Source organism: Haliaeetus leucocephalus, unplaced genomic scaffold (genome assembly GCF_000737465.1).
Source record: "Haliaeetus leucocephalus isolate CR32 unplaced genomic scaffold, Haliaeetus_leucocephalus-4.0 Scaffold484, whole genome shotgun sequence".
Lineage (NCBI taxonomy): Eukaryota > Metazoa > Chordata > Aves > Accipitriformes > Accipitridae > Haliaeetus > Haliaeetus leucocephalus.
This window is the reverse complement of record NW_010972920.1, coordinates 6325662-6348205: the sequence shown is the minus strand read 5'-3', so window position 1 is coordinate 6348205 and position 22544 is coordinate 6325662. Positions and strand designations below refer to the sequence as shown.

Below are 22544 nucleotides of genomic sequence, written 5' to 3'. Positions count from 1 at the left end.
CAGCACTTAGCACAATTAAATCAACAGGCCGTAGCTCATTCTTCCAGCGTGACAGGAAAAAGGCACAAAACCCAGATGCCTTTGCTTTCTTCTATCTTTATGTTTGCTGGAGCGATTTTTGTGAGTGTTTAATCCTCTCTGCGGCCCAACATTCACACGAAAATTTAATGTGCATGTGGTTTTGACTGAAAAAGTCCCAGGCCAGAATGTCATTAGCTCACAGTCTTTTCAAGTGATATATTCAGTAGTTAATTCTGAGGGTTTTCTACATTAAACATTTTCAGCAGCATTGTGAAGGAATGTGTTGGGTAGCCTGTAACTACAAGTATTTCTCTTTTCTTGCAAATGGACACTCTGGAACATCTCTACAGAAACGGCCACAAACTCCTTTAGCAGGAGGAGCACTGTCAGACTTCTGTAGTCTTTTACATTATGTTACTCATGAGGTCTTTTACAGCATTTTACTCTCTGTACTGTCCCAATGAGGAGACAGCTTAGTAAGACGGTCCTGCCACATCAGACAGACTGTATTACTATTGTAAATATGATAAAATTATTCTTTGCAGAACACAGCAAAGGCCATCCTTAAAAATCTGGGGAATAAGAATGACCTTACTGAATAGCTGCATTAAACAAAAATGTGGATACATTCTCTCCCTTCAGCGTCCCAGCCAGGTGTGGTAACTGAAAGTTCCTTGTGTTCAAGCCAATAATTATTATCCTTTCCTGGTTATTTCACTGTCCCTAGAAAATTTAATGAATACTGTTCTCAAAAGCATTGATGTTCAACTGTTTCATGGAACTTAAGCTCCTCACTGACAAACACCTCTAAAATTTAGCCTAAGGTTAACTCTTGAAATGCTATAGGCACTTAGGAGCCAAAGTCTCGGTGAAACCCTGATACTCACAACTCCTTTCTGAAAACAGCCTACCTCATAAATGACTGAACATTTTGTCCAAAACCAAAGCTACATTTCTGCCCTGTTGTAATCAGGTAGAAATCCACTAGTCCAGTTGGACTTACCCAGCAATATCAGGTCTAAGTTTCACCAACCCTATGTAAAACCTTGAAAGTATAAAACTTATTTTCAATCCTGTTGTCTTCTTCTGAGGTGGTTATGTAGGTTCTCTTTTTTATTATTTTTTGTTTTATTTTCCTTCTTTATTCCCTTTTCTCTTTGCCTCCTTTATACTCTCCTTTTACATCCTTCTCTTGTGTGTTTCTATCTCCATTCAGTGCTTCTTCTTTGCCCCTTTTTCATTAGACTTCAAAAATTATTTTTAAGCCTGTTAAAACCAGGAAAGTAGGACTGAATCTCATGATGAACACACTATTTTGAAAGAAACCAGACTGTATCTAGAAAAGGTTGCAGGTGATTTTTTTTCTTTGAAAAAAAAAAGGTTTACTGCTTTACCAGTCTCACAAGGTTCTCTGGGTCTGAAGGTGGAGACCAGAGTGCTCTTGATGTAGAAGGTATAAAGTGCACAGCCTCAGTGAAGAATAAGATGATGGAATATTTGTCCTGTCCACACCAAAATGCATTAGCCACAAAAATTTCTTCTAAACCTGTCAACGCATTGCCTTTTTCTCAAGGGAATCAAAGAAACATTTGCATACAGGAAGTGTTTACGTTGATGTTAACAGAACATCATGGTTACTGATAGGGGCCTGTGAGCATCACATCCCAGTGCAATGTTGTTGTTTGACAGCCCTGCATCAGCCCATCACCCAGCTCTGTCCTGAGCTTTCACACAGGAGGTGGCTGAATCCAACCAAGAGTGGAGGAAAAGCTGAGATCTCTCTTTACATGCATATTTGAAACTTTGTCATCCAGCACTACTTCACAGACCTTGATGTGGCCTTTCTTCTCCTACTATGCTTGCGTAAGGAAAAATTTTTGCGTGTCCTCTACTTTCTCTATTTGTGAGTTGCAAACTAACTGTTAAATCTTTGTGGCAAATGCATTCTTATTCAGTAGCGGGCACTGTTCTCAGTCTGTTGATACTTGACGCACATCTTATATTCACCCTCATTCTCTTCCCTAAGCTGTCATTGGGCTATGAATCTCAGAGCTGAGGGGACCTTGGTAAATCTTCCTCACTGTCAGGGTTAGGCAAACTTTGAGAAAACAGTGCTGGCCTAAATACACATCTGACTTCAGTGCTACAATGCTCAGCTGGGATTAGAGCTGGAAGTAAAAAATGGCTAGTTTCACAATTATGATACAAGTAACCTTCTCCTACCATACACAGAAAGCAACAAAAAACCTGTCCCAACTTGCTCCCTCACTTCCCATTATCAGTGTATGTCCTCTACGTTACAGAAGAAGAAACAGCCCTTATGGGACCATGATTTGATTTACATCATCACATAACCAATACATTAAATAGTTATTGGAGATGATTTTTGCCGTGTCCTTGGTGCAGTGCTTTCTGATGAAGTGTGCACACTACACACATCTGGTCTATTAAGCTATGGAAACGTTGTGTGAACCATATGGTAAGGGCTGATGAAAAAAGAGACCAGTGAAATCTTCAAACCTAAATACATTTGCCAAAGTTGGAGGCCTGATTCTGGTAATAGCTGGTAGCAAGCTGGGATAATGTAATTAAAAATGTGTGATGTTACATGGGTCCAAATGTAGCTGGAGATTCCAGTGTGAAACCTAACATGCCACATGAAATGCTGAACTTCATTAGGTGAAGCTTCTAACAATCACATGGCATTTCTAAAAAAATAACTTATCAATACAACCCATGACAGTGTGAAAATGTGTAAGTTTCCATGTCTCTTTTTTAAAGAAGTACCAATTTAAACAGATTTTGCCACTCTTATGAAAAGAAGCTGCTAGGTTTCTACCTGGGATTAGGATGTTTGACTAATGAATCTTTGAAAATACATTTTACTTTCACAGATATCTTTGAAGTACAGCTTTGTAGCCAATTTTACACTTAAGTATCTCTAAATACCTTATGAATAATTTTTCAAGTAAGCTACTAATCTAGCTAGTTATGTTAAAATAATTTGAAGTATTTTGGTTGTTTAGATTTGTTCTGAAGGAGATAAACCATAACAACTTTTGATTATGTAAAATCAGGTGGCTTCAAACCTGTTATTTTAGATTATCAACGCCAAGGCTCAGGTACATCTTTTCAATTCTTCAGTTTGATTTCATATATATGATTTTTTATTTATTTATTTTAAATAGGAGCAGGTAGCAGTGCTGGGTTCTGGTATTAATTACACAAGGAAACAGAAAACCTGAAGTAAACCTGGTAGCATTTTAAGAATCCAGCTATTGTGAATTCATCTGGAATTCATTGGGCTACCCCTGGCTGTAATAAATTCATGCTGTATTAGTAGTAACATCACATGTACACTAATAGATGTTCTACTGAGATCAGTATTATTTAATTGACTCAAAGGATTAGTTTAAGATCAATTTTCTTTTAACTATATTTTTAACATAGCTTTCTACTGAAGCACAGCTTCCCAAAAGACAAAAAGAAGACATCAGAAGAAAAACATGCATAAGAAAATACACAAAATCTGACATTTTTGTCTCCTTAGGAAAGAAACAAAAAGCATTAGAATCATATAGTCTATCCTCCATGTAAACAAACACATTGTGTTTATTTATAAAATAATTTTCTCTGTGGGAAGCAAAACATTGAACTCTACAAAAGTGAACATATACAGATTCAAGAGAGGTATTAAGATGCATCTAAGTAAAAATTACGTATCTTAAACTGAAAAAAATGATGCAAAAAATCTGTAAAGAAGTACTGAGCAGCAGCATCTGCACATTTCTGCTTTTTCAGGCATACTAAATAAGAGAACACAAATAACTTGCAGAAGATTTCACTGGTACCAGTTGCACGACTGGGATATGGTAAGTAATGGAAAAACAATAGCTTGGATACTTTGGGTTGGAAAGGGAAGATGTTCTTAACTGTTTGCTATGTCTTGTGAACTGTACCAGAAACACCAATGTGACTAGTTTTACCCCTTTGCAACATAGGTCCTGTTTACCAGTAAGTTTCTATTTCCTTCCTGAGTTAGCTGGCTAAGATAAACAGGCTGGTCAGACATCAAGGCTCAGACCCATTTAATATAATCAATCAGCACTTTTAAAACTGATGAGAAAAAAAACAGGTCTTCCTGAGTCTACTGATTCAGCATCACTGAATAAAGTATAAAAAGCAAAAATAAAGAACTGGTAAGCTCACTGCTTCTCATGTTTTTATGCCAACCTCAGTAATGTCATGAGTCAATGCCATGCCAAAGGAACAGTGAAATGCAACCACAGACAAGGAAACAAACGTGTCTAAAAAGAGGCCTTGTCTCCTAGCCAGCCAACAGCCAACTAACTCAGTGTGCAGGTACACAATTAAAAGCATATGACTGAGAATTTTGTTGAAAAAATCTTGCAGTTCCAACTCATATTTCTACCTACTCTCCTCCTCTAGACATCCTGGAGGGGAAAAAAAAGGCATCTCTGTTTTCCCTATACTTTGAAGATAGCCTGGCTTTCTTCATTTTTTCTTTAAAGAAACCACTGCAGGGAAGTGGAAAAAAAGAGGTAAATGGGGGATACCTGGTTTGGACAATTCTACTTTTCTCAGATAGTATATTCCACCTATGGACAACAAGCCCTAGAAATCATCAACATTCCTTATGTCAAACAGCTGCACTTTCTTATCCTTTTATTCAGATTATCTTCCTCCCTGATTCTATCAGACAGTAGCACAAACAGCTCTTAGCAGAGTTTAGGGCTGTGATCATAAAATAAATAGTCTGAAGACCTAAATTGGAATTTAGAAGAGCTGCTTTCTTAGGAAGTAAGATTTACATGTATGGTGTGTGTATTCATCTGTCTGAGCCATCCCTCTCAATAACTTTAAAGCTCTGCCAGCTCCCTTCAAGCAGATTTATCAAAACAGTAGAGGTCTCAAAAGATGTTAAATTTCTACAGTTTTCAGGAATGAGGAGAAAACTTACTAATGCCCATGTGGGAAAGGAATGATGTCTCTCAGTCCTTAGTAGATATCAGATAATTCACACAGGAGGGTATTATGAATGTCCTAAATACAGAAAAATGTTGCAGGAGGTTTGCAGCTTAGCAGACCTCAGTGAATCCATTTCCAAGCCATTCTCTTTGTCCTGTGGATTCTCTAGAATCCTCTTCAATTCCACATGTCTCATTTCTCTTTCCTTTTCTCTGTTCAGATTATCGGGCAATGCTTCCAAGGATGCAGTTCTTACTACTTCAGTATCATCTCTTTCACAGTGACTTTAATTTTAATAATCATAAAGTATAGCAACATATAGCAACTTAAAACTTCCCACTATGCAAATTCAACAACAGCTTTTGTTCCTGTAGGTCACCTGTCTATTGCTCTAAAGTGATGTTTGTGTAGACCCTTTAATCAGCTTCCAAACTCAAAAAACCCCACATTCAGGCAATCTGAGCCTACCAGAAATGTGGCCTACCCCCATCTCTGAAAAACAGTACTGGAAGTGAAATGGACAGAAACGGGACAAACAGGAAGAAACACACACAGACAGTAAGAAAGAGGAGAGGCAAATGTGAACCCAGGCTTGCCTCTGCCCTCTTCAGAGATAAGACAGCAGAAAACCTTTTTTGTTTGTTTTCAAAATTAGTTATCCGATGGAGACAATACTTTGTACTAATCTATTTCACACTTGCAGTTACTTCAAATACCGAGGCTTGTCTCAATAAAGATTCACAACTGTCCTTCTGTTGTGGTCCAAACTGTACTCTGGACTTCAGTTCCACTCCCTCGGTGGCATCGTTATGAAAACACTTGAATTTAAGGCAAGTATCACAGCAACAAATGCTGTGGCTTTATACTAATCATCTACTACATTTCTGCATACAGGAATCTGCAAAAAAGCTCAACGGGGAGGTCTGCCAAGTGTCCCCTGGGATAGCCTTTGTGTAAAAAGGGGTACTTTGGAAGTTAATTAGAGACAATCTGTTTTTTATACTGAGTTTAAAAAAAGCCAATTAGAGTTAATGGGAACGCAAATGATTCTCATTCAGCTTTGTTTGATATGGTTACTATTATAATTCAGTTTTTCATCGCAAAACAGCAAAATGGACATTAAAAGTGACTGAACAGTGAAAGAATCCCAACTTGCTGGAATTCAATTTTCTTACAGCAAACTTATCCCTTGTGTAAGAGTTGTGAAGGCACTGGGGATTAATTAAACAGCATAAGAAAGATATACTGAACATATGGACACAACAGAACTACAGAACTTGCTAACATTTACCAGACAAATCATTCACACGGGGAAAGGAGACCCCCTTCATGGAGCACGCTGCCTCATAGCATGTGTGAAAAAGAGCCTTCTTACAGTGCCTTCCTCAAGCATACCCAACAGCGACGGAACAGCAATGGTCTCCCTTTGAAGACAAATACACACACTCAAGACTAACTGAACAACTGAACTAGAATGGGCAGAAATTATGTAGCAGCCACCAACCGAATTATATAACTAGGCTTCCAAATAGTACAGTACTTGGATCACAAGAGAAGGGCTACACTGTGAAGAGATCATTGAACCCAGCTAACACGTGCATCAACAAAGGGTCATGCAGTACTATTACCTCTGAACCCCAGCTGCAACTCGATCCAGAACAGATGCCCAGGTCTATTTTAGGACAGGTATCTGCTTTTGTTTGTAAACCAGCTATTGGCGTGCAAGGAAGAGGCCATGCATACTGTGGGCAGCTAGGATGGAGCTAGGAGTAAGACTCCAGTAACACTGGCAGCAAGTAGGACTCTGCGGAAGGAGGTTAGTGCTGAGCTGGGATCACCTTGCACTCGACGGACCGCTTTACTTACCCCACTTCGGCAGAGGCTTAGCACCACGCTATGATACTAATAGGCTCTGCAAGGGCAGCACAGATCCCAAACTAATTCTGACACTGAACAATAAGCTGAATCAAAGGTTTCCCTGCTCCCCCCTCCTCAATAAAAACAGCTATTTTGGCCCAAAATGTCCACGGATGAGAGTTTTCATGGGTAACATTTTATCTTCCTTAATAAAAAGAAAGACATCAACCACTAGAATTTATTTTATTCTAGGTTTTTCTCCACCTTCCTCACATTAAAACAATTATTTAAAATGCTTCAATGAGCTTCAATTTAGTGTCATGGTTTTTTTTTCTTTTTAAAAGTGCCTTATAAAGGTAAAATAATAAAAATAAAATTAAAAAAATAATAATGAAAAACTACCAGTTTACACTTACATACTTTTTTCTAAACTGCAGCAGAAACCAAACAGTCTGGAAGCTATGTGAAATTCTGGACAGAAGGTATGCCATTATAAGATGTTAATATTTTTGTCCTTGTGCTAATACACTCACTTGTCCAGGATTAGCAGAAAGCAAATTATTCTGTATTTCTTAAGTGCCACATAAAAATCCCCATCCCTGGATCTTGTGTAGCCTTGTGTGTTGCACTCCCACAATCCACCTCCAAAGCCTCTCCCTCCCCTGACAAAATGTCCACTTCATCAGTCCCAGCAACTGAAACACTAGTAGCTCTGAAAAGGTCTTACTCAGAAAAATACCTTCTAACCTGGACAACACAACCAGCTGGGCAGTGTTCACAAACCTTTACCCTTCCTGCTCTTAAACATGATTCCTATCTGGAATGCACTATGCTGGAATGCTCTTGAATCCTATTCAATCATCAGTGGGGAAACTACCCCTTTGTTTTCAATTCAGTGCCTGCCTACATACTTATTGTTCCTATTCACAGAGCAGGATGGCAATGGGTTAAATTAAAAAAAAAAATTGTCAAAATGCTTGCTTACAGCCTGAATAAAACAAACACTACCTTTTGATGAAAAATGAAAATCCATGAAGTTCCAATGCCATTAATCTTAAAACTCATTTTTTTCACTGACATTTTCACGTAATCGTATTTTCTGGCAATACCATATTTAGCCAGAAAATTTTCAGCTAAACCTAGGTCTTAATCTGTCTCAGAAGCACTGACTTCATACTCCAAAACTCTCCTACATTTTCTATGGATTTCATTTATGCGTTTACAATATACTTCATCATCCACATAGGTTTATATGGTCACGGTAAGTTTTGATGTGCTGAACACAAAAATTATCTATCTTGCAATCTATCCAGTAAAAACTTTTTGAAAGATACACATCTCAAAAAGTGTGCTTTAGTTTAACTTCAGGTAGACAAGAAGTTAAAAGCAACGTAAAGTAGAACGTCCTACAGAACAAAAATATTGCTTTTATTCTGGTTAGCATGTCTGGATAATTCCAGACATTTGTACAGACTTTTGTATTAGAAGTTAATAATCTTCTGTTCTCCCCACTCCCTCCTTGATGAAATACCTCCTGATAGACAACATTTCCTGTAACTTTTCACAGAACATAAAAGAACAAACTCAGACTATTGATTATGTATGTGCATTATAATATTGTACTTTCCTTTGACTGCACTCCTGAGCCAGAATCATACACTTCAGTTGTGTGACACCAAACACTCGCTGTGGGGTTCTAGAAATACCAGCCTCATAGCATTTACTAAACAGTGCTGCCCTCCTTCACACACTTATGGAATGACTGGTTTTTTTATAACTGTCAGTTATAACTATTTCTATCAAATGCAGACCAAAAATACTGCTAATCATGACTTAACTTGCAACTTTAGTCCTCAGTTAGCAATGGCGAGATCAACTGGTGCTTTAATGACAGCGGCACACGATGCCATCTGTCATATTCCAATGTGCAAATAAATGCTCAGTGGATATGAATTTTTGCAATTTTAGGGAAACATATAATAATATTTTCCATGAAACTGTCACTTCAGAAGTGTTAATTTCATGTAAACATGGATTAAAGAAATTAAATTTAGCAACCTGGAATTTATGGAATATACAGCAACCAAATGAAAGCTGTGGCCTGCTTGTATAGGGGATGAATCAAGAGTCAAAGACATTCAGTATGGGACATCACTCAGAATGGCACATGAAACAATGTTTTTTCATAAAACAGTGTTTGCACTGCACCAAAATATTTTTAAAAGTGAATTTAAAAACCAAACAGTAACTCATGAAAAATTAAACAATTAGACTCTTATCCTTGTGCATTTAGGTAATTTCATTAACATTCACTATGGCAAGAGATGTTTCAATCTCAACACTTACTCCATAAGACTCTGCTCTACATTAATAAAAAACTAAGCTTGAGGCTTTTCCTATCTGAATGCCTCTATTCCTGTTTCCCCTTTCAACATTAATAGCCAAACAGATTTACCAATGAGCTCATCTCCTCTAGGATAAAATACAGAGGATTGGAAAAAACTCTTCTGTGCAGGAAATACCTAATGCAGCTTTTGTAGCATTCACTGTAAACAAGCAGGCTGATGTGCTAGGCTTGTTTACTGAGAAAAAGCTGCTGTTTCAATCATTTGTAAACAGAAACTACATGAGCACCAGAATAATTTATTGAAAAATAAATACATTTAGTAAAGCATCCAGTTTGGATAACTTATTAAAGAGAAGTATCATGTTACAAATATCCTCTAATCTTGCTGCTTCTTGTGTTACTGAGAGACATCTGGCTTCACAGGTATTGTGCCAAAGCCTGTTCCCATTTACATGAATGTAAACGTGGTGTAACTATACCGGTTTCATTGTTTAACTGAGCTTGCCTTGCTGAACATTCCCATAGGGGAGAAATGAGATATTAAGCATCATTCCTGAAGGTATTCTGACGTGGGTTTTGTCATGTCATGACTAGGGCTGAAGGCTTTCACTCCTTAATAATCACATGCAATGTTACATCAGCTGTGTTAACTTACCCAAGTGTTCAGGAGAAAGGAGAGACTTAGAGACAGAAGATGGTCAAGCCCGATACCCCACTATCAGACACCCAGTCACACACTCCATCATAAAACCAGTTAGGATTCTTGCCACTACTGAGAAACCAGAAAGGTGAGTTCTGTTTGGTGTTTAGTTTTCTTGGACAGAAGCAACCAAAGATATCTTTGCTTTACAAAGATGCCAAACTTTGCTGCTGACCTTCCCATCACCAGGTGCTGACAGCATCAGAACCACTGTGCTGTCACGGACACAGAAGAGATCACTGAGCCTGCCTCTGAAGGAAAAAGTAAAACAGATTCATCTGGCAGACTTAACTCTTCTGTGGATCCCTGAGGTTTCCCCTGTTCTGCCAGATTTCATTAGAAATGAAGAGACTACAAGTCTTTCTATGGTGCGTAGGAGATGGCTGGGGCTGTGAACTCTTTAATACTGCCGAGAGACAAAGGAGATTGCTTAGTCCCAGACCCTTTGTGCCCAAAGCCCGTAAGATGCGTATGGTGCACAATGCCCAAAGAAAGAAATTGCAATGCTCGTAGAAAAGAGGAGACAAAATTTAAAAGACCCAATTGATTTACTAGGATTTTGAGGCTTCCTCCTTAGAGAAAAAACTGTTCAGTTAAAAGCTCTTTATCCAGAGCTTTACTGTAACATTTTCATTAATGGTCTGGATGATGGGACAAGGTATACCCTCAACAGGTTTGCCAATGATACAAAACTGGGAGGAGCGGCTGATGCACCAGAGGGCCATGCTGCCATCAAGGGACCTCGACGGGCTGGAGAAACAGGCTAACAGGAACCTCATGAAGTTCAACAAGGGGATGTGCAAAGTCCTGCACTTGTGGAAGAATAAAATAACCCCCCCACACCAGGGCATGCTGGGGGCCAACTAGCAGAAAGCAGCTTTGCAGAAAAGGATCTGGACACCAGGTTGAACATGAGGCAGCAATGTGCCTTTGCCATGAAGAAGGCTAACAGTATCCTGGGCTGCACTAGGAGGAATGCTGCAGCGAGTTGAGGGAGATGATCCTTCACCTCTACTCTGCACTGGTGAGGCCACACCTGGAGTACTGTGTCCAGTTCTGAGCTCCCCAGTACAAGAGAGATATGGAGCTACTAGAGAGAGTCCAGCAAAAGGCCACTAAGATGATTAATGGACTGGAGTACCTCTCCTATGAGGAAAGGCTGAGAGAGTTGGGATTGTTTAACCTGGAGAAGATCTCCTTCCTTGGAGATATCCAAAAGCCATGTGGACATGGTCCTGGGAAATCTGCTGTAGGTGACCCTGCTTGAGTGAGGGGGTTGGATAAGATGACCTCCTGAGGTCCCTTCAAACTTCAACCATTCTGTGGTTCTCTAGCTCCTTCAAAGTGCTAGAACACGTGTTATGAATAAGTACATGTTGAATTACACATGTAACCTTTTCACTTCTATTACTTGAAAAAAGTATCACAGAAAAAGGAAAACCAAATCCACCAGAGCAAGTACATATATTTATATATATAAAAATATATATTTATATATAAAACAATGTCTGAGATAGAATAATACAAAAGCATGTAACAAAATAAATACAGATGAGGAATACTTGAAATTTGACTTACTTGTGACTATTTCACTGCCACACACCATGTAAATTTACGCCTTTCCTGGTTCCTTACATTATTCAGAACTTTGCTTTTCATTGTCCTCAGATATAGACAGATTCAGATGATTTATAAAATCTGCCAGCAAGCTGTTGCCAATTTTAGTATATACGTGATTTAGACCTGTTTTTAGTTTAATTGACATTTTGCTTATTTAAAACACAAAAATTGGCCACTGAGGAAAAAACACTCACTTTTAACAGGATCATGGAAATATTAGCAACAGCAGTCCATAAATCACTAAAAATGATTTTTAGATTCCCAGAGAATGAACAGTCATTGTGTCAAATAGAATGGAGGTTTGATGAGGAAGGAACATGTTTTTCTGGGAACAATTATTTTGCTTCACAAAAACAAGTCCAGTTATGAAGGGCAGTCCTATTCCAAAATAAGCATGGTTTCTACTGTTCCACTTAATAATACAGTAAACCAAATATAAGAAAATTTATTCTCGAGCATATAAATAACAGCACCTTTACCAAATACGAGAAAAGACTAGTCCATAAAATCTCACCTTAACACTGTAAGATACTGATAATTTCACACTACAAATCTCAAGAGGAAATAAAGGAGACATGCAGTTCTAATGCCACACTCCCAGACCGCATCCTTCTCCTGCACTCAAAGACAATGAGAATAAGGCTGCAACCAGAAAAACAAAGGGGAAAAAAGGGTCATGACAGGGCTGAGTAGGGACTGATACTGCCTGGTTTAAGGAATTCCAAGTTATTTATTTAACACAATAGAAATACTCTGTATAAAGAAAAGCTGAGGTAGCACTAGATAGGTCAGTACTTTGTTTCAGACCAATACATGCTAGCTTTTAACCAAACCTGGCTATAGTAACTTGTGGTCATTATTCATTAATACATGGGTCAGGTGCTCTTTGTGAATTAGAACTTAATCAATTTTTTCAAAATGCTTTTAAAATCACATCACTAATTGAATTGTGAAGGTGAAAAGTGTGTCACTGCCTTCTCAGAAGGTCTGCAAAGGCAAGCATTGTCAGCTGCACACAAACACAAGTTACTCCCTTGTCAAAACAGCTCAGACATGAGCTGCTCTGTATATAGTGAAGTAGGTACAGTTGATTCTTATGAGCTTTTAACATACTGAAAGTTGGCTAAATCTTGCTTAATCACAATTTATCATCTCAAGAAATGGGGCCCCTTTTTAGTATCTAAATTGTTTGCCTAAATCTTCAGGAAGTCTCAAAATACCGTGCAGCCATTAGTTTCTTATTTGCGACTCCTCCATGCAAATTTAAAGCCAATCATTTTCCAGTTCTGGTTGTGCTTAGCAGCTGTAAAATTCAGTTTATACTAACTACACATAGAAGAACAACTCTCTCACGCAGAGGTGGCTGATGAGCAGTGCCCAGACAAACATCGCAGAATCCTTCACAAACCTATGCTATTTATGGTACCATGACTATGCAACCCCATCTTGAAGTAGGTGAAATTGAAGAATGGGGTTGGGGTAAAAAAGAGGTAACATGACACAGCAAGTCATGAGTAAATGAGAATCTCACAGTAAACCCTGTGCTTCCTGAGCTCTAGTTTCTTGCTTACTCCTAAGAATGCACCCATATGGAGGTCATCTCTGCCAAACTATTTTTGTTACTGCGTGTTTTAAGGTGTTACACAAAGCTTTTGTTTACAATGCTTACCCACCATTAGATCATGTCCTTCAGCTCTACAGCATCCTGTTTAATGTTGGAGAATATCTATGTAATGTGTCTGCTACTGCTTCTTTCCTACTGCTTCTTTCCTCCAGTTTTTTGTTTAAGTCTAGGTCCAAGCATTTTTTCATATTTTTCATGAAATATCAGCACAGCTGTCACTGGAGATAGAGTAATCAAGTGCATATCCTCTACTGTCTGAAGAGAATTTCAGTAGATTCTTCTTCCCTCTTTATGAATAACAGTGCTATTTGCTTGCTAAATATAATGCAAAATCGGCAACGGTAATGTGTAAAAACCTGCGGGTCAGCACAGATTATTACAACTTCTAAATTCATGTGCAGCCTGGTTGGCCAAAATGTGCTCAAGGACAGAGCAAGGTTAAGGCTGCTACGGAGATGAAATCTAAACATCATCAGTGTAATGCAAAACGCATGTGTAGCAGTAACTGGAGACAGCCATTCACAGTGAGATAAAGCTTTTGGCAGAGTTCAGCAATCTGGTCATGCTGTTGAGTAGAAAGAGCTACATGCGACTCTGGGCATGTTGAAGAGAACACAAAAAGATGCAGGGCATTTTACCTAGCAAATTAGCATAGCCAGCAAGCAGATATGGTGAATCATCCTGCAGCATTTTAGATTACTTCGGTAATAACAACAGGAGATGTGCACCCCTAAAGTCTACTATGATCACTACAGCAGCATGTCTTTACTGTTGTTTCCCACCATACTGTTTTGTGGTTTTTTAACATTGTTTACAATGAAAATGTCATATAAACAAATGCATCAGTCATTAAAAAGAAATATTAAAAGAGATTTTCTGTCATGAGTTTAATTCAGAACAGGAGACCTCAGTAAGTTTAGACTTTACTGGTACTGAAAAGCTTATGCAAAGTTGAATTCTATGGAAAATAAAGTATGTGAAACACAAAATACCCTGGCAGCTGGACTGTGGTTCTGGACTCTCTTTGCCAGGTCTCACCATTAAAACTCAATCTCTTCCTTTTCCCTTCTGTCTTCAAATGGATTTTCAATTCCCTTTTGTTCTGTGGCACAGTTTCAACAGATGGGATAAAGAATGTTGCCCAGACAAACTAGCCTAAAGCTTGCTGACAAGAACACATCTCTGGGCATGGGAGATGAGGTTATGGATATCTTCTGGAGGCAAAAATTACTGAACCTCAATCTTCTCAATGCTAGATGACTGTTCTCATATCATAATATTAAATAAGTGAGTGTGGGCATCATCACTGACACATCTCTACCAAAAAAAAAAAAAAAAAAAGTAGAACCTCTCTGTTCTTTAAAATAAAAGTATGGCAGTGAGCAAGGCATCTCCAGGGTAGAAACTGCAGAAATGCAATGTACTTAAGCTTGCAGGACTTGTAAATCCCTTGTTGGAAACTTAGATCTAAACTTATTAGCCCAAGTTCATACAACATCCCTGGCAAGCAAGGATGGAAATGAAGCTGAGTGCTGACTCCCAACTGCAGTAGCCACAAGGGAGTGTCACCTTGCAAAACATTGTATGGTCGGTCACGCTGCACAGTCCCTGCAGAGAGCTTGTAACAAAAAAAGAATATGGCCAATATGTAGCTTAAGCAAAGAGCACAGCAAAGCCGTGATGCCATCCCCTGATGTAACTGGGTAATCAGTTATTACCCAGTGATTTCTTCTCATCAAACAGAAGGCCTGCATACCCTTTCTCTCCTGTTTTAACAGATTATATTGCATTTCTGCAAAAACTGCAGTAACACTGCATTTAATAAAAATACTTATTTATATTTATTATATTTTTTTCCTCTCTCTGACAAACATTAGATCATTGCTTAGGTTGCTACTTCATTACATGTAAGTCCACATCCATGGACTTCTTCATTAACATCTTTAAAGCCTTAAAGAAACTTATCAGATCAAAGATGTCTCAAATCTTTCAGCTAACACAAACAAAGTGCAACTTTGCTTTACCTCAATGAATTCTCCTCGGTAGCAGGAGCGACCTGAACCTTAGCGTAAGTACCTACTCTTGGTCTACCTGCCGACCAATTGTCAGATGACAACCAAGGAATAGCTTACCTTGAGCAATAATGCCATGTTTTCACTCAAATCAGATTTCAAGGAAGGGAGACTGTAAGGAACAATTAGCATCAAACTTCTACTCACATTACCAAGCCATCTGGTTTCCATTTTTACACTCCTAGCAAAGTCAGGTCGCAAGGTTTGGATGAGGCCATCCATTGTGCAGGAGACGGAGATAACTAGTGTGAACTTTCAAATATTGTTCCACTATTCTCTAGTTTTTCTCCTAAAAATTTTGCCAGTGCTGACTAACACAACAAGCAGTGACTAGCATGTCCTTCTGGGCTCATTAATGACTTAGAAAATAAAGTGATTTTATTCAAATTGTACTGGCAAATCTTTTCTTCACTTGTTTTGCTAGCTACTTTGCAAATGGTCCTGCTGTCTGCCCTAAGTGGATTTTCTAAGGGCAAGCAGAATCCAAAATAATCTTCCCTTGTTTCTTAAGTGGCTGCCAGACTGAAAATTAATCAATGACTAAAACCTAAGAAACACTTAAGTACTTATTTATTACTTGATAAGTGTCATCATTAAAAAATAATTAAGAAGTAGGACATTTCATCTTCCGTGTGATCTATGTGATGAATTGAGAGACGGGAGCTTCTTTACACTTAAAGTGGAATTGTATAAGCTTTGTTTTGTACCTGATACTTCCCATACCTATCTCAATGTGGTTCTTGTGCAAAGACATCTTTTTTAATTGCTTTTAAGCTATCAATGTTAGTAAACAAATATTGCCCTTATTTTCAGATAAAGGTATTTTTAACAATTCACATCACTCCTAGACTACTTATGTTTCTTCTGCTATTAACCAGCAGAGCAGACGAGTTCTGATGAAGACATCACAGAAAATTTAGAAGTGAGGCATTTGTCTCCATGCTATAGGATTAGAATTCCCAAGGCAGCAATGTGCAGTGAGAGGTGTAGGTAGTGAGGTGGAGAGGAATGGCTCCAGGTATAGTCTCAGCACACGTAGCCTGGGTGCCTCATAAAATATTTTAGCTCATCTCACTACCATGACACACCGATGACCATTTGTTCTTTCATTTTTTTAAAGAAAGGTATGCATAAATTTCTCAAAACACGTGAAAAAGGATGTTTTTCTTGAAATAAATTATGGTCTTTAAAGAATTCCTCCTTCTATACAGGAATAGATGTCTTATTTAGAAAGTCATCCTTCACCATTTTCTTAAGCTGTCCAGTACTTACGAGAAAGAATTTGAATATTTTGCATGCCTATTTTCAGTAATGATTATCATTTTGACAACGGGGCACCTAACTTGCCTGGGGATCTAACTGTAGAAATAAATTATGCATAAGCACTCTAATTTTCAAGAGGAAATTAAGGAATTATTCATATTTTTGCTTCAAATATTTCTAATGCTAATAATATGCTTTTCACAACATATTTACCTCTTCAGCCATCAAAATTCTTAGGCATTATGTAAGCTGTATTGTATTCCTCGCAACACATTTAATTGAACAAGTCCATCGTAGTTATACATCAGAAGTAACACGACTAGAAAGCGATCACAAAAATTGTCATCTAACATGTTGTAATCATACAACAGGATCCTACCAAAAGTCCTTACGGTACTATCAAGGTACATTTACTATGCTACCAATCTTCTAGACCCTTTTGCTCCTCAGTATCCGACGACCAACTGACAGTCTAAATCTCCGCTGATGAATCTGTTCTAGTGTTCTTTAGAAGACCTGATTTAGCCTAAAGCTAAACTGTGGTATACCAGCTTAGTAAGTCTAAACCACCTGAGAACTCCTTAGTTTCCATTAATTTATTAGTATGAAAAATTCAGATGTGACAGAAACTAACACGAACCGGATTAACATTCATCTTTCAAATTACAAACCTTCAGGTTGGGGATTAAGTAGTAAAGGGGATTAAGTCATAAAGAGATGGATTCAGTGGGTTTCACATTACCTGTTACCACTGTAACATGACATTATCAAGCCCTACAGAGTTTTCAAGGCACGGAAAGCTCATTCAAGTTCTGCTCTTTCTGATTCTGAAACAGGATTGTTGTCTTCACTTGAAACCTTTAAAAACCTGTTCATCAGTTAAATTGTCTTTAGTGCAACAGCAACCAAAGGTAAACATCAAAACTTGGCATCAAATAAAGTATTTCCTTCATTCTGGAACAATGTTTTCAAAACTAGCAAAAGAAATGCATCTAGAACTTGCCTAAACTAAAGTACGTAACAGTAAAAGGAACTCGCTGTAATTCAAGACTAAACTGAAAGGGTGCAGATAATATATGTGCCTGGTGCCACCTCCCGGTAGGTTAGAGGGAAAACCATCACAAATTTACTAAATTTTTTCCTACCTACCCTTCAGAAAAATGTCAGGTCTTCGGGGGGGGGGAGGGGAAAAAAAAAAATAACAGAGAGAGAGAGAACTGAATGTTGTTCTACAGAAGTAGCTTTCAAAACCCTCATAATCCATAAAAAGTTATTTCACTGTACAAGGCAGCCAGTATCTGGGTGTAGCTACTTTCACTCTAGATGGTGTTCTTACACTGGCTTAAATAAGGAAACATCAAAACTCTTTCATTTTATAGAAGAAATAAGTAGTCACCTCAGTAAGTCTAATTTCAAAATGCATTCAGTACCACTGGCAACATTTAAAATGAAAATTAATTTTTAAAATTTCTGCACAGTGTTCAAAGCCAAAATAAGGAAGTCCCTTTGAGAAGTCTGCTCATCATATTAGAAGTTATAGTGCAGCTTATTAGCCCATACTGACTCATTTTAAAATCAATTTAATGACTACTGAAAATTCAAGACAATCTTTCCCAGTTGCACCACTCTTTCACTGCTGTTTGTGAAACAATACAGTATTGCTATTTGTAATAATATTCCATGTTTTATGTTTTAAAAAATAGCATTAGCCAACTTGAAAAGAAATGTTACAGTTATTTTGACAGCTGCACCAGGTACCTGTACTTACCCTGCAAACTTTAATGCTACAAAGACTGCTGAAAACAAACTTGACCAACAACAAAAACAAAAAAGAAAATAAAATGAGCTTGGTAATAAAATGCCTGTCAAAAGGTGCAGTATTTTACATTAATTCTAGAGTTAATTCCAGATAATAATAAATCACCAAGGGAATCCTGGATGAGACCTGTGAGGACACAATGGAAGGCAGGAAAGAAGCTCACACACAGCAAAGTGATTTAAAGATTTAGAAGATTTAAAAATAACTCTTACATAAAGGAACAGTGATGGTACTTGGCTGTGCTGGTCACCTACCCTACATCCAGGAAAAGCTTTTCCTGGGAACCACCCAAATGTCACACCCTCCTATAGGACAGAAACTAAACAGCTGATAGAGAAAAAAAAGTTTCACCAAAAATCATGGCAGCTCAGCCAACTGATAATTGCCTTACCTAGCATGAGACCTAAAAATACCACAAGCTGGGCTAAGGAAGTGAGGGAGCAAAATGTCTAACCTGCAGAAAAAGAATGAGTTCAACACGTGCCATGAATTTTGAGTGCTGGCAACTACAGGGCTGGACAGCATTCTAAAACCCTAAAGAGAACCAAAGTAATGCACAGAAAACAGGAGGGAAGAAGGCAAAAGGGCTAGCTATTTCTATAGGCTCAGAGTACAGAAGAGTACAGAATCTCTTCCTAAAGTGTGGGGAGAAATGACTCAAAAGAGCTTGAGATCTACCAGAAAAGGCAAAGCACTAAGGCTCTGTTGGCCAGGGTAAGAATTCCTTTCTCTGCACAGGAAAAACTGGTTTTACTGAGGCTTAATATGACAATTTGTTAATGTGATATGAGGGCTTTTGTACCAGACAGAACTTTCATTTTATAGACTATTTTGCTATGATGGAAGGAGAGACCTGTCCACATCATCCTGAGAGTAAAAAAAAAAAACCACCAAAAACCAAAAAACTGGGAATGAACTCTACAAGTGGATTATGTCTTCTAGTCTGCTGGATGACTATGGGAATGTGACCTGGGTTGCCTTAAAAAAAGTGAAGGCGTACCAGTGATTTGGATTGTCCCAGGTTCATTGACAATTGCCATGGGGAAGCAATCATTAAATGTTGCAGAAAAGCCAAGCTAAACAGGGGACGTTTCCTTTCACACAGAGAGAAAAAAATTCTGTATTAACATCAAGCCGTAATTGAGAAACAGAGTAATGACTAAAGAATCGTAAGAGACCTAAATTAAATACAACTGGGACTTCACATTCCTTATGAAAATTAAGGTTTTAGCATGAGATAATTAAAGCAAGGATAGCCAGCTCCTGGTGTGCCAGAACATATAACTCAGCCTGTCATCTTCGTTCCTGAGAGTCCCTCAGAGTTCGTCAGGAAGCAGGCTGTCAGCCACACAAATCATTCACTAACCCACAGCAGTCTCCCTGCTGTTCTCCCTTGCAAGAGCCCCGCAGCCTTCCTCCTGTCATGTAGCTGGACATGCCCTAAACACAAACTATAGGCATCATCATCACATGGAGCATGCCTGTTCAGTAATATGACGAAAGGAGTTATGTACGTATGTCCCCATCACACTTGACCAGGCTATGGTCAAGTGGTGACTGAATATTAGTTACACAACAGGTAGGCACACATTCGCTGGGTGCCTTTGTTGGGGGATACTGGATTGACCTGGCAGAGAAGCTGAGTGACACCAACCTAAATGAAGTGAAGAAAATGAAGACAAGTGTTGTGGAGCTTAGGACTTGTAACAGAGAAACAAGATAACTGGAGAATGTAAAGGGAAAAGCAGCAAACACACATTGTCAAATAACTAAACCTTCATGCAAGTGAATTATTGCTGGGGGGGGAAGAGAGGAACATCTTGATGGCACGAGAAGAAAAAGAGAGGTGAAGATGAAGAACATTCCAGTAGAAGAAATACAAAGGTTAATAAAGACACTACTTCATGGACATAAAAGATTGACCTTTTCAAAACTAATGAATTGGCCACAGAAAAATAATGTGTTAAAAGACAAAGGGAAGTATTAGGAGAAAGAAGTATTGAAAATACGCAGCTCTTACCATTAGATTACATTGCAGCATATATAAGAAATGTAAAAAAAAGTAGTAACACATTGTAAAAGGGAAATGTATTTCCCTAAAGAGAGAGAAGAATTAGAATTCCAAAATGCAAAGGTGGTGTTTGTTTGGGGTTTTTTTGGGGGGGGGGGGCCACACCAGGGCAGAAAACAGTGTTAACTGTGACACAGAAATGGGGCTAGAGAAGTGATCCAAAACTCTGTGAAACACCATGTGCCAGGCTCACTGAAGGAAGCTTAGAGTTTTAACAGAGGTACTGGGGATCACCACCACCTCTCAATACCTTCCAGATGAATCTTGGGAGAAAAAAGATGGTGCAATTAAGTCTGTTGCTGATAAGCATATCTGCCAGGTCCTATCAACAGATCTTCAAGCCATCTACCCTGAAATACAGTGAAATGAATTTGGTAAACCAAGAAGCATTTGAATTTTTTTTCTTTCATTTGGTTTTAACAGTAACAAAACAGCTGGAGGAGAAATGTGTATATATTAATCATAAGTTCTGCTATTCTTGCCTGGCCTCATGCAACAGGGCTTTCAAGCTCTTATATTTATCACAAAAATGAGCAGCTCTCCAAAAACCTCAGAGGAAGCAAAACAGATGAAAAGCCAAGTGGGAAAAAAAGCGGGTTGAGACCATTTTGGGATAGATGAATAAGAGCATGATAGTACGTAAGGTTTGAAGCAAACCAGCTGATACTCACAGCTATCTAGCTTCTAAAAGCTGGGCTTCCGATCAAAACGCTTCCATTACCATAGGCTTTGAAATACACCACTCTTACTCAGAAGATATTTTATTCAGAAGACTAATGTATAACACAATCACTTGTGATCAAGACCCAGAATATAGTTCTCTAGGTAAACAGCTGAATTATTCAGACCCTTTCAGAACTTCAGCACATGATTTCAGGACTATGCTATTTGTTTTAATCACAGCAGCGTGATTAAAACAGTACTTCCTCTTAGAGCAAAAATTGGAGCCAACAGGTTGAGAAAAAGTATTTTATGATGACAAAATAAGCAATCGTGCCATCAAGTCACTCTTTTAGCAGCTGGCCTACTGCACTGCGTAATGACCATATGGTTCTTATCCTAGTTTTAAAATACTTCTGTTTTGAACATCACTTCATTTTAAGGCTGTTCTGATCAGTTTCTTTCAGGGTAAATATGGGCATTTAATACAGGTATGTCTTAGATGATAAATGTCTATTCATTCTAGACACTTCAGAAAAATCACATTCAGGAAAGGATTTCATTTGCAGCTCTTGCATGCCCAACAAATCCATTCACTTTCCAGTTTGCACTTACTGCCTGTCGATTTTACCAGCTGACTAGCTGGCCACCTAGTTACTATCCCAGTGGACTATGGCTTCCCCTATTCATGATGCTATTTAAATATTTCAACACTTCACATTTACTTGCTGTTTCACTCTTGTCTCTCTTACCTGTTAACATCTGCCAGTTTCCTCCTTTTGATAGTCACTGCTAGTTGCCGCATTTCCCTTGGTGTCCCTGTAATAACAGGATTGAAGTGCTTTGACCAACTAGCAATTGCCCTTCACTGCAGCAGCCTGACAGAGCGGTGAGCTTGTGGGTTCCCTGCCTTTCTAAATGCCTCTTAACCCCTTTCTTTTTGTGTTACCTGCTACCCTACGGATTTAAGGAAAAAGTGTCTGTTTCATCCCACTTTCCCAAGGTCTCCGCTGCCTGCCTCTCGACAGTGCTTGCAGAATAGACCGGTTTTATTTTAGATAGCTACTACATGATTTACATAGCGAATGCTTCCAAAAATCACCCATAAACGAGGTACTTGCTTCATTTCATTCGTACCTGGCAAGTTTCATTTTTAAGTTCAAAAGCGCCTCCATACGGACGAACGCATCTAAACAAACTCTGAAACCGAGCTTCCAACAGCACTTCCACGGCGAGGCCTCACTCCGCCCCCAGCCTGTGCTTCCCTCAGCCCCGCCACAGGCGACTGTGGCACCTAGAGCTGGTGGGAAGTTTAACGCGGGAAGACCTTTCCTTTCTATCAGGCAGCTTGCCGAGCCAGCCCTCTCCGTCAATGCACAGCACAGCACGGCAGCCCCGCTTCGCCACCAGAAGACACGCTGGGGCCGGCGGTGTGGCGTGAGGTGCGGTGCGGTGCGGTGTCGGCCGCGCGCCCTCCCCTCAGCCACCTGGGCGGCACCGC

The 22544-nt window shown here is 38.8% G+C and overlaps 1 protein-coding gene across 1 annotated transcript in view; it reads left to right on the top strand.

The window, feature by feature from the left end:
* Window positions 1-22128: 22128 nt before the first annotated feature.
* MAD2L1 (MAD2 mitotic arrest deficient-like 1 (yeast)) overlaps window positions 22129-22544 on the top strand; it is a 2421-nt gene continuing 2005 nt past the window's right edge. Inside the window, exon 1 of the mRNA XM_010575608.1 lies at window positions 22129-22156. Coding sequence (XP_010573910.1) covers window positions 22129-22156 — 28 coding nt within the window. The remainder of the gene's footprint in view (window positions 22157-22544) is intronic.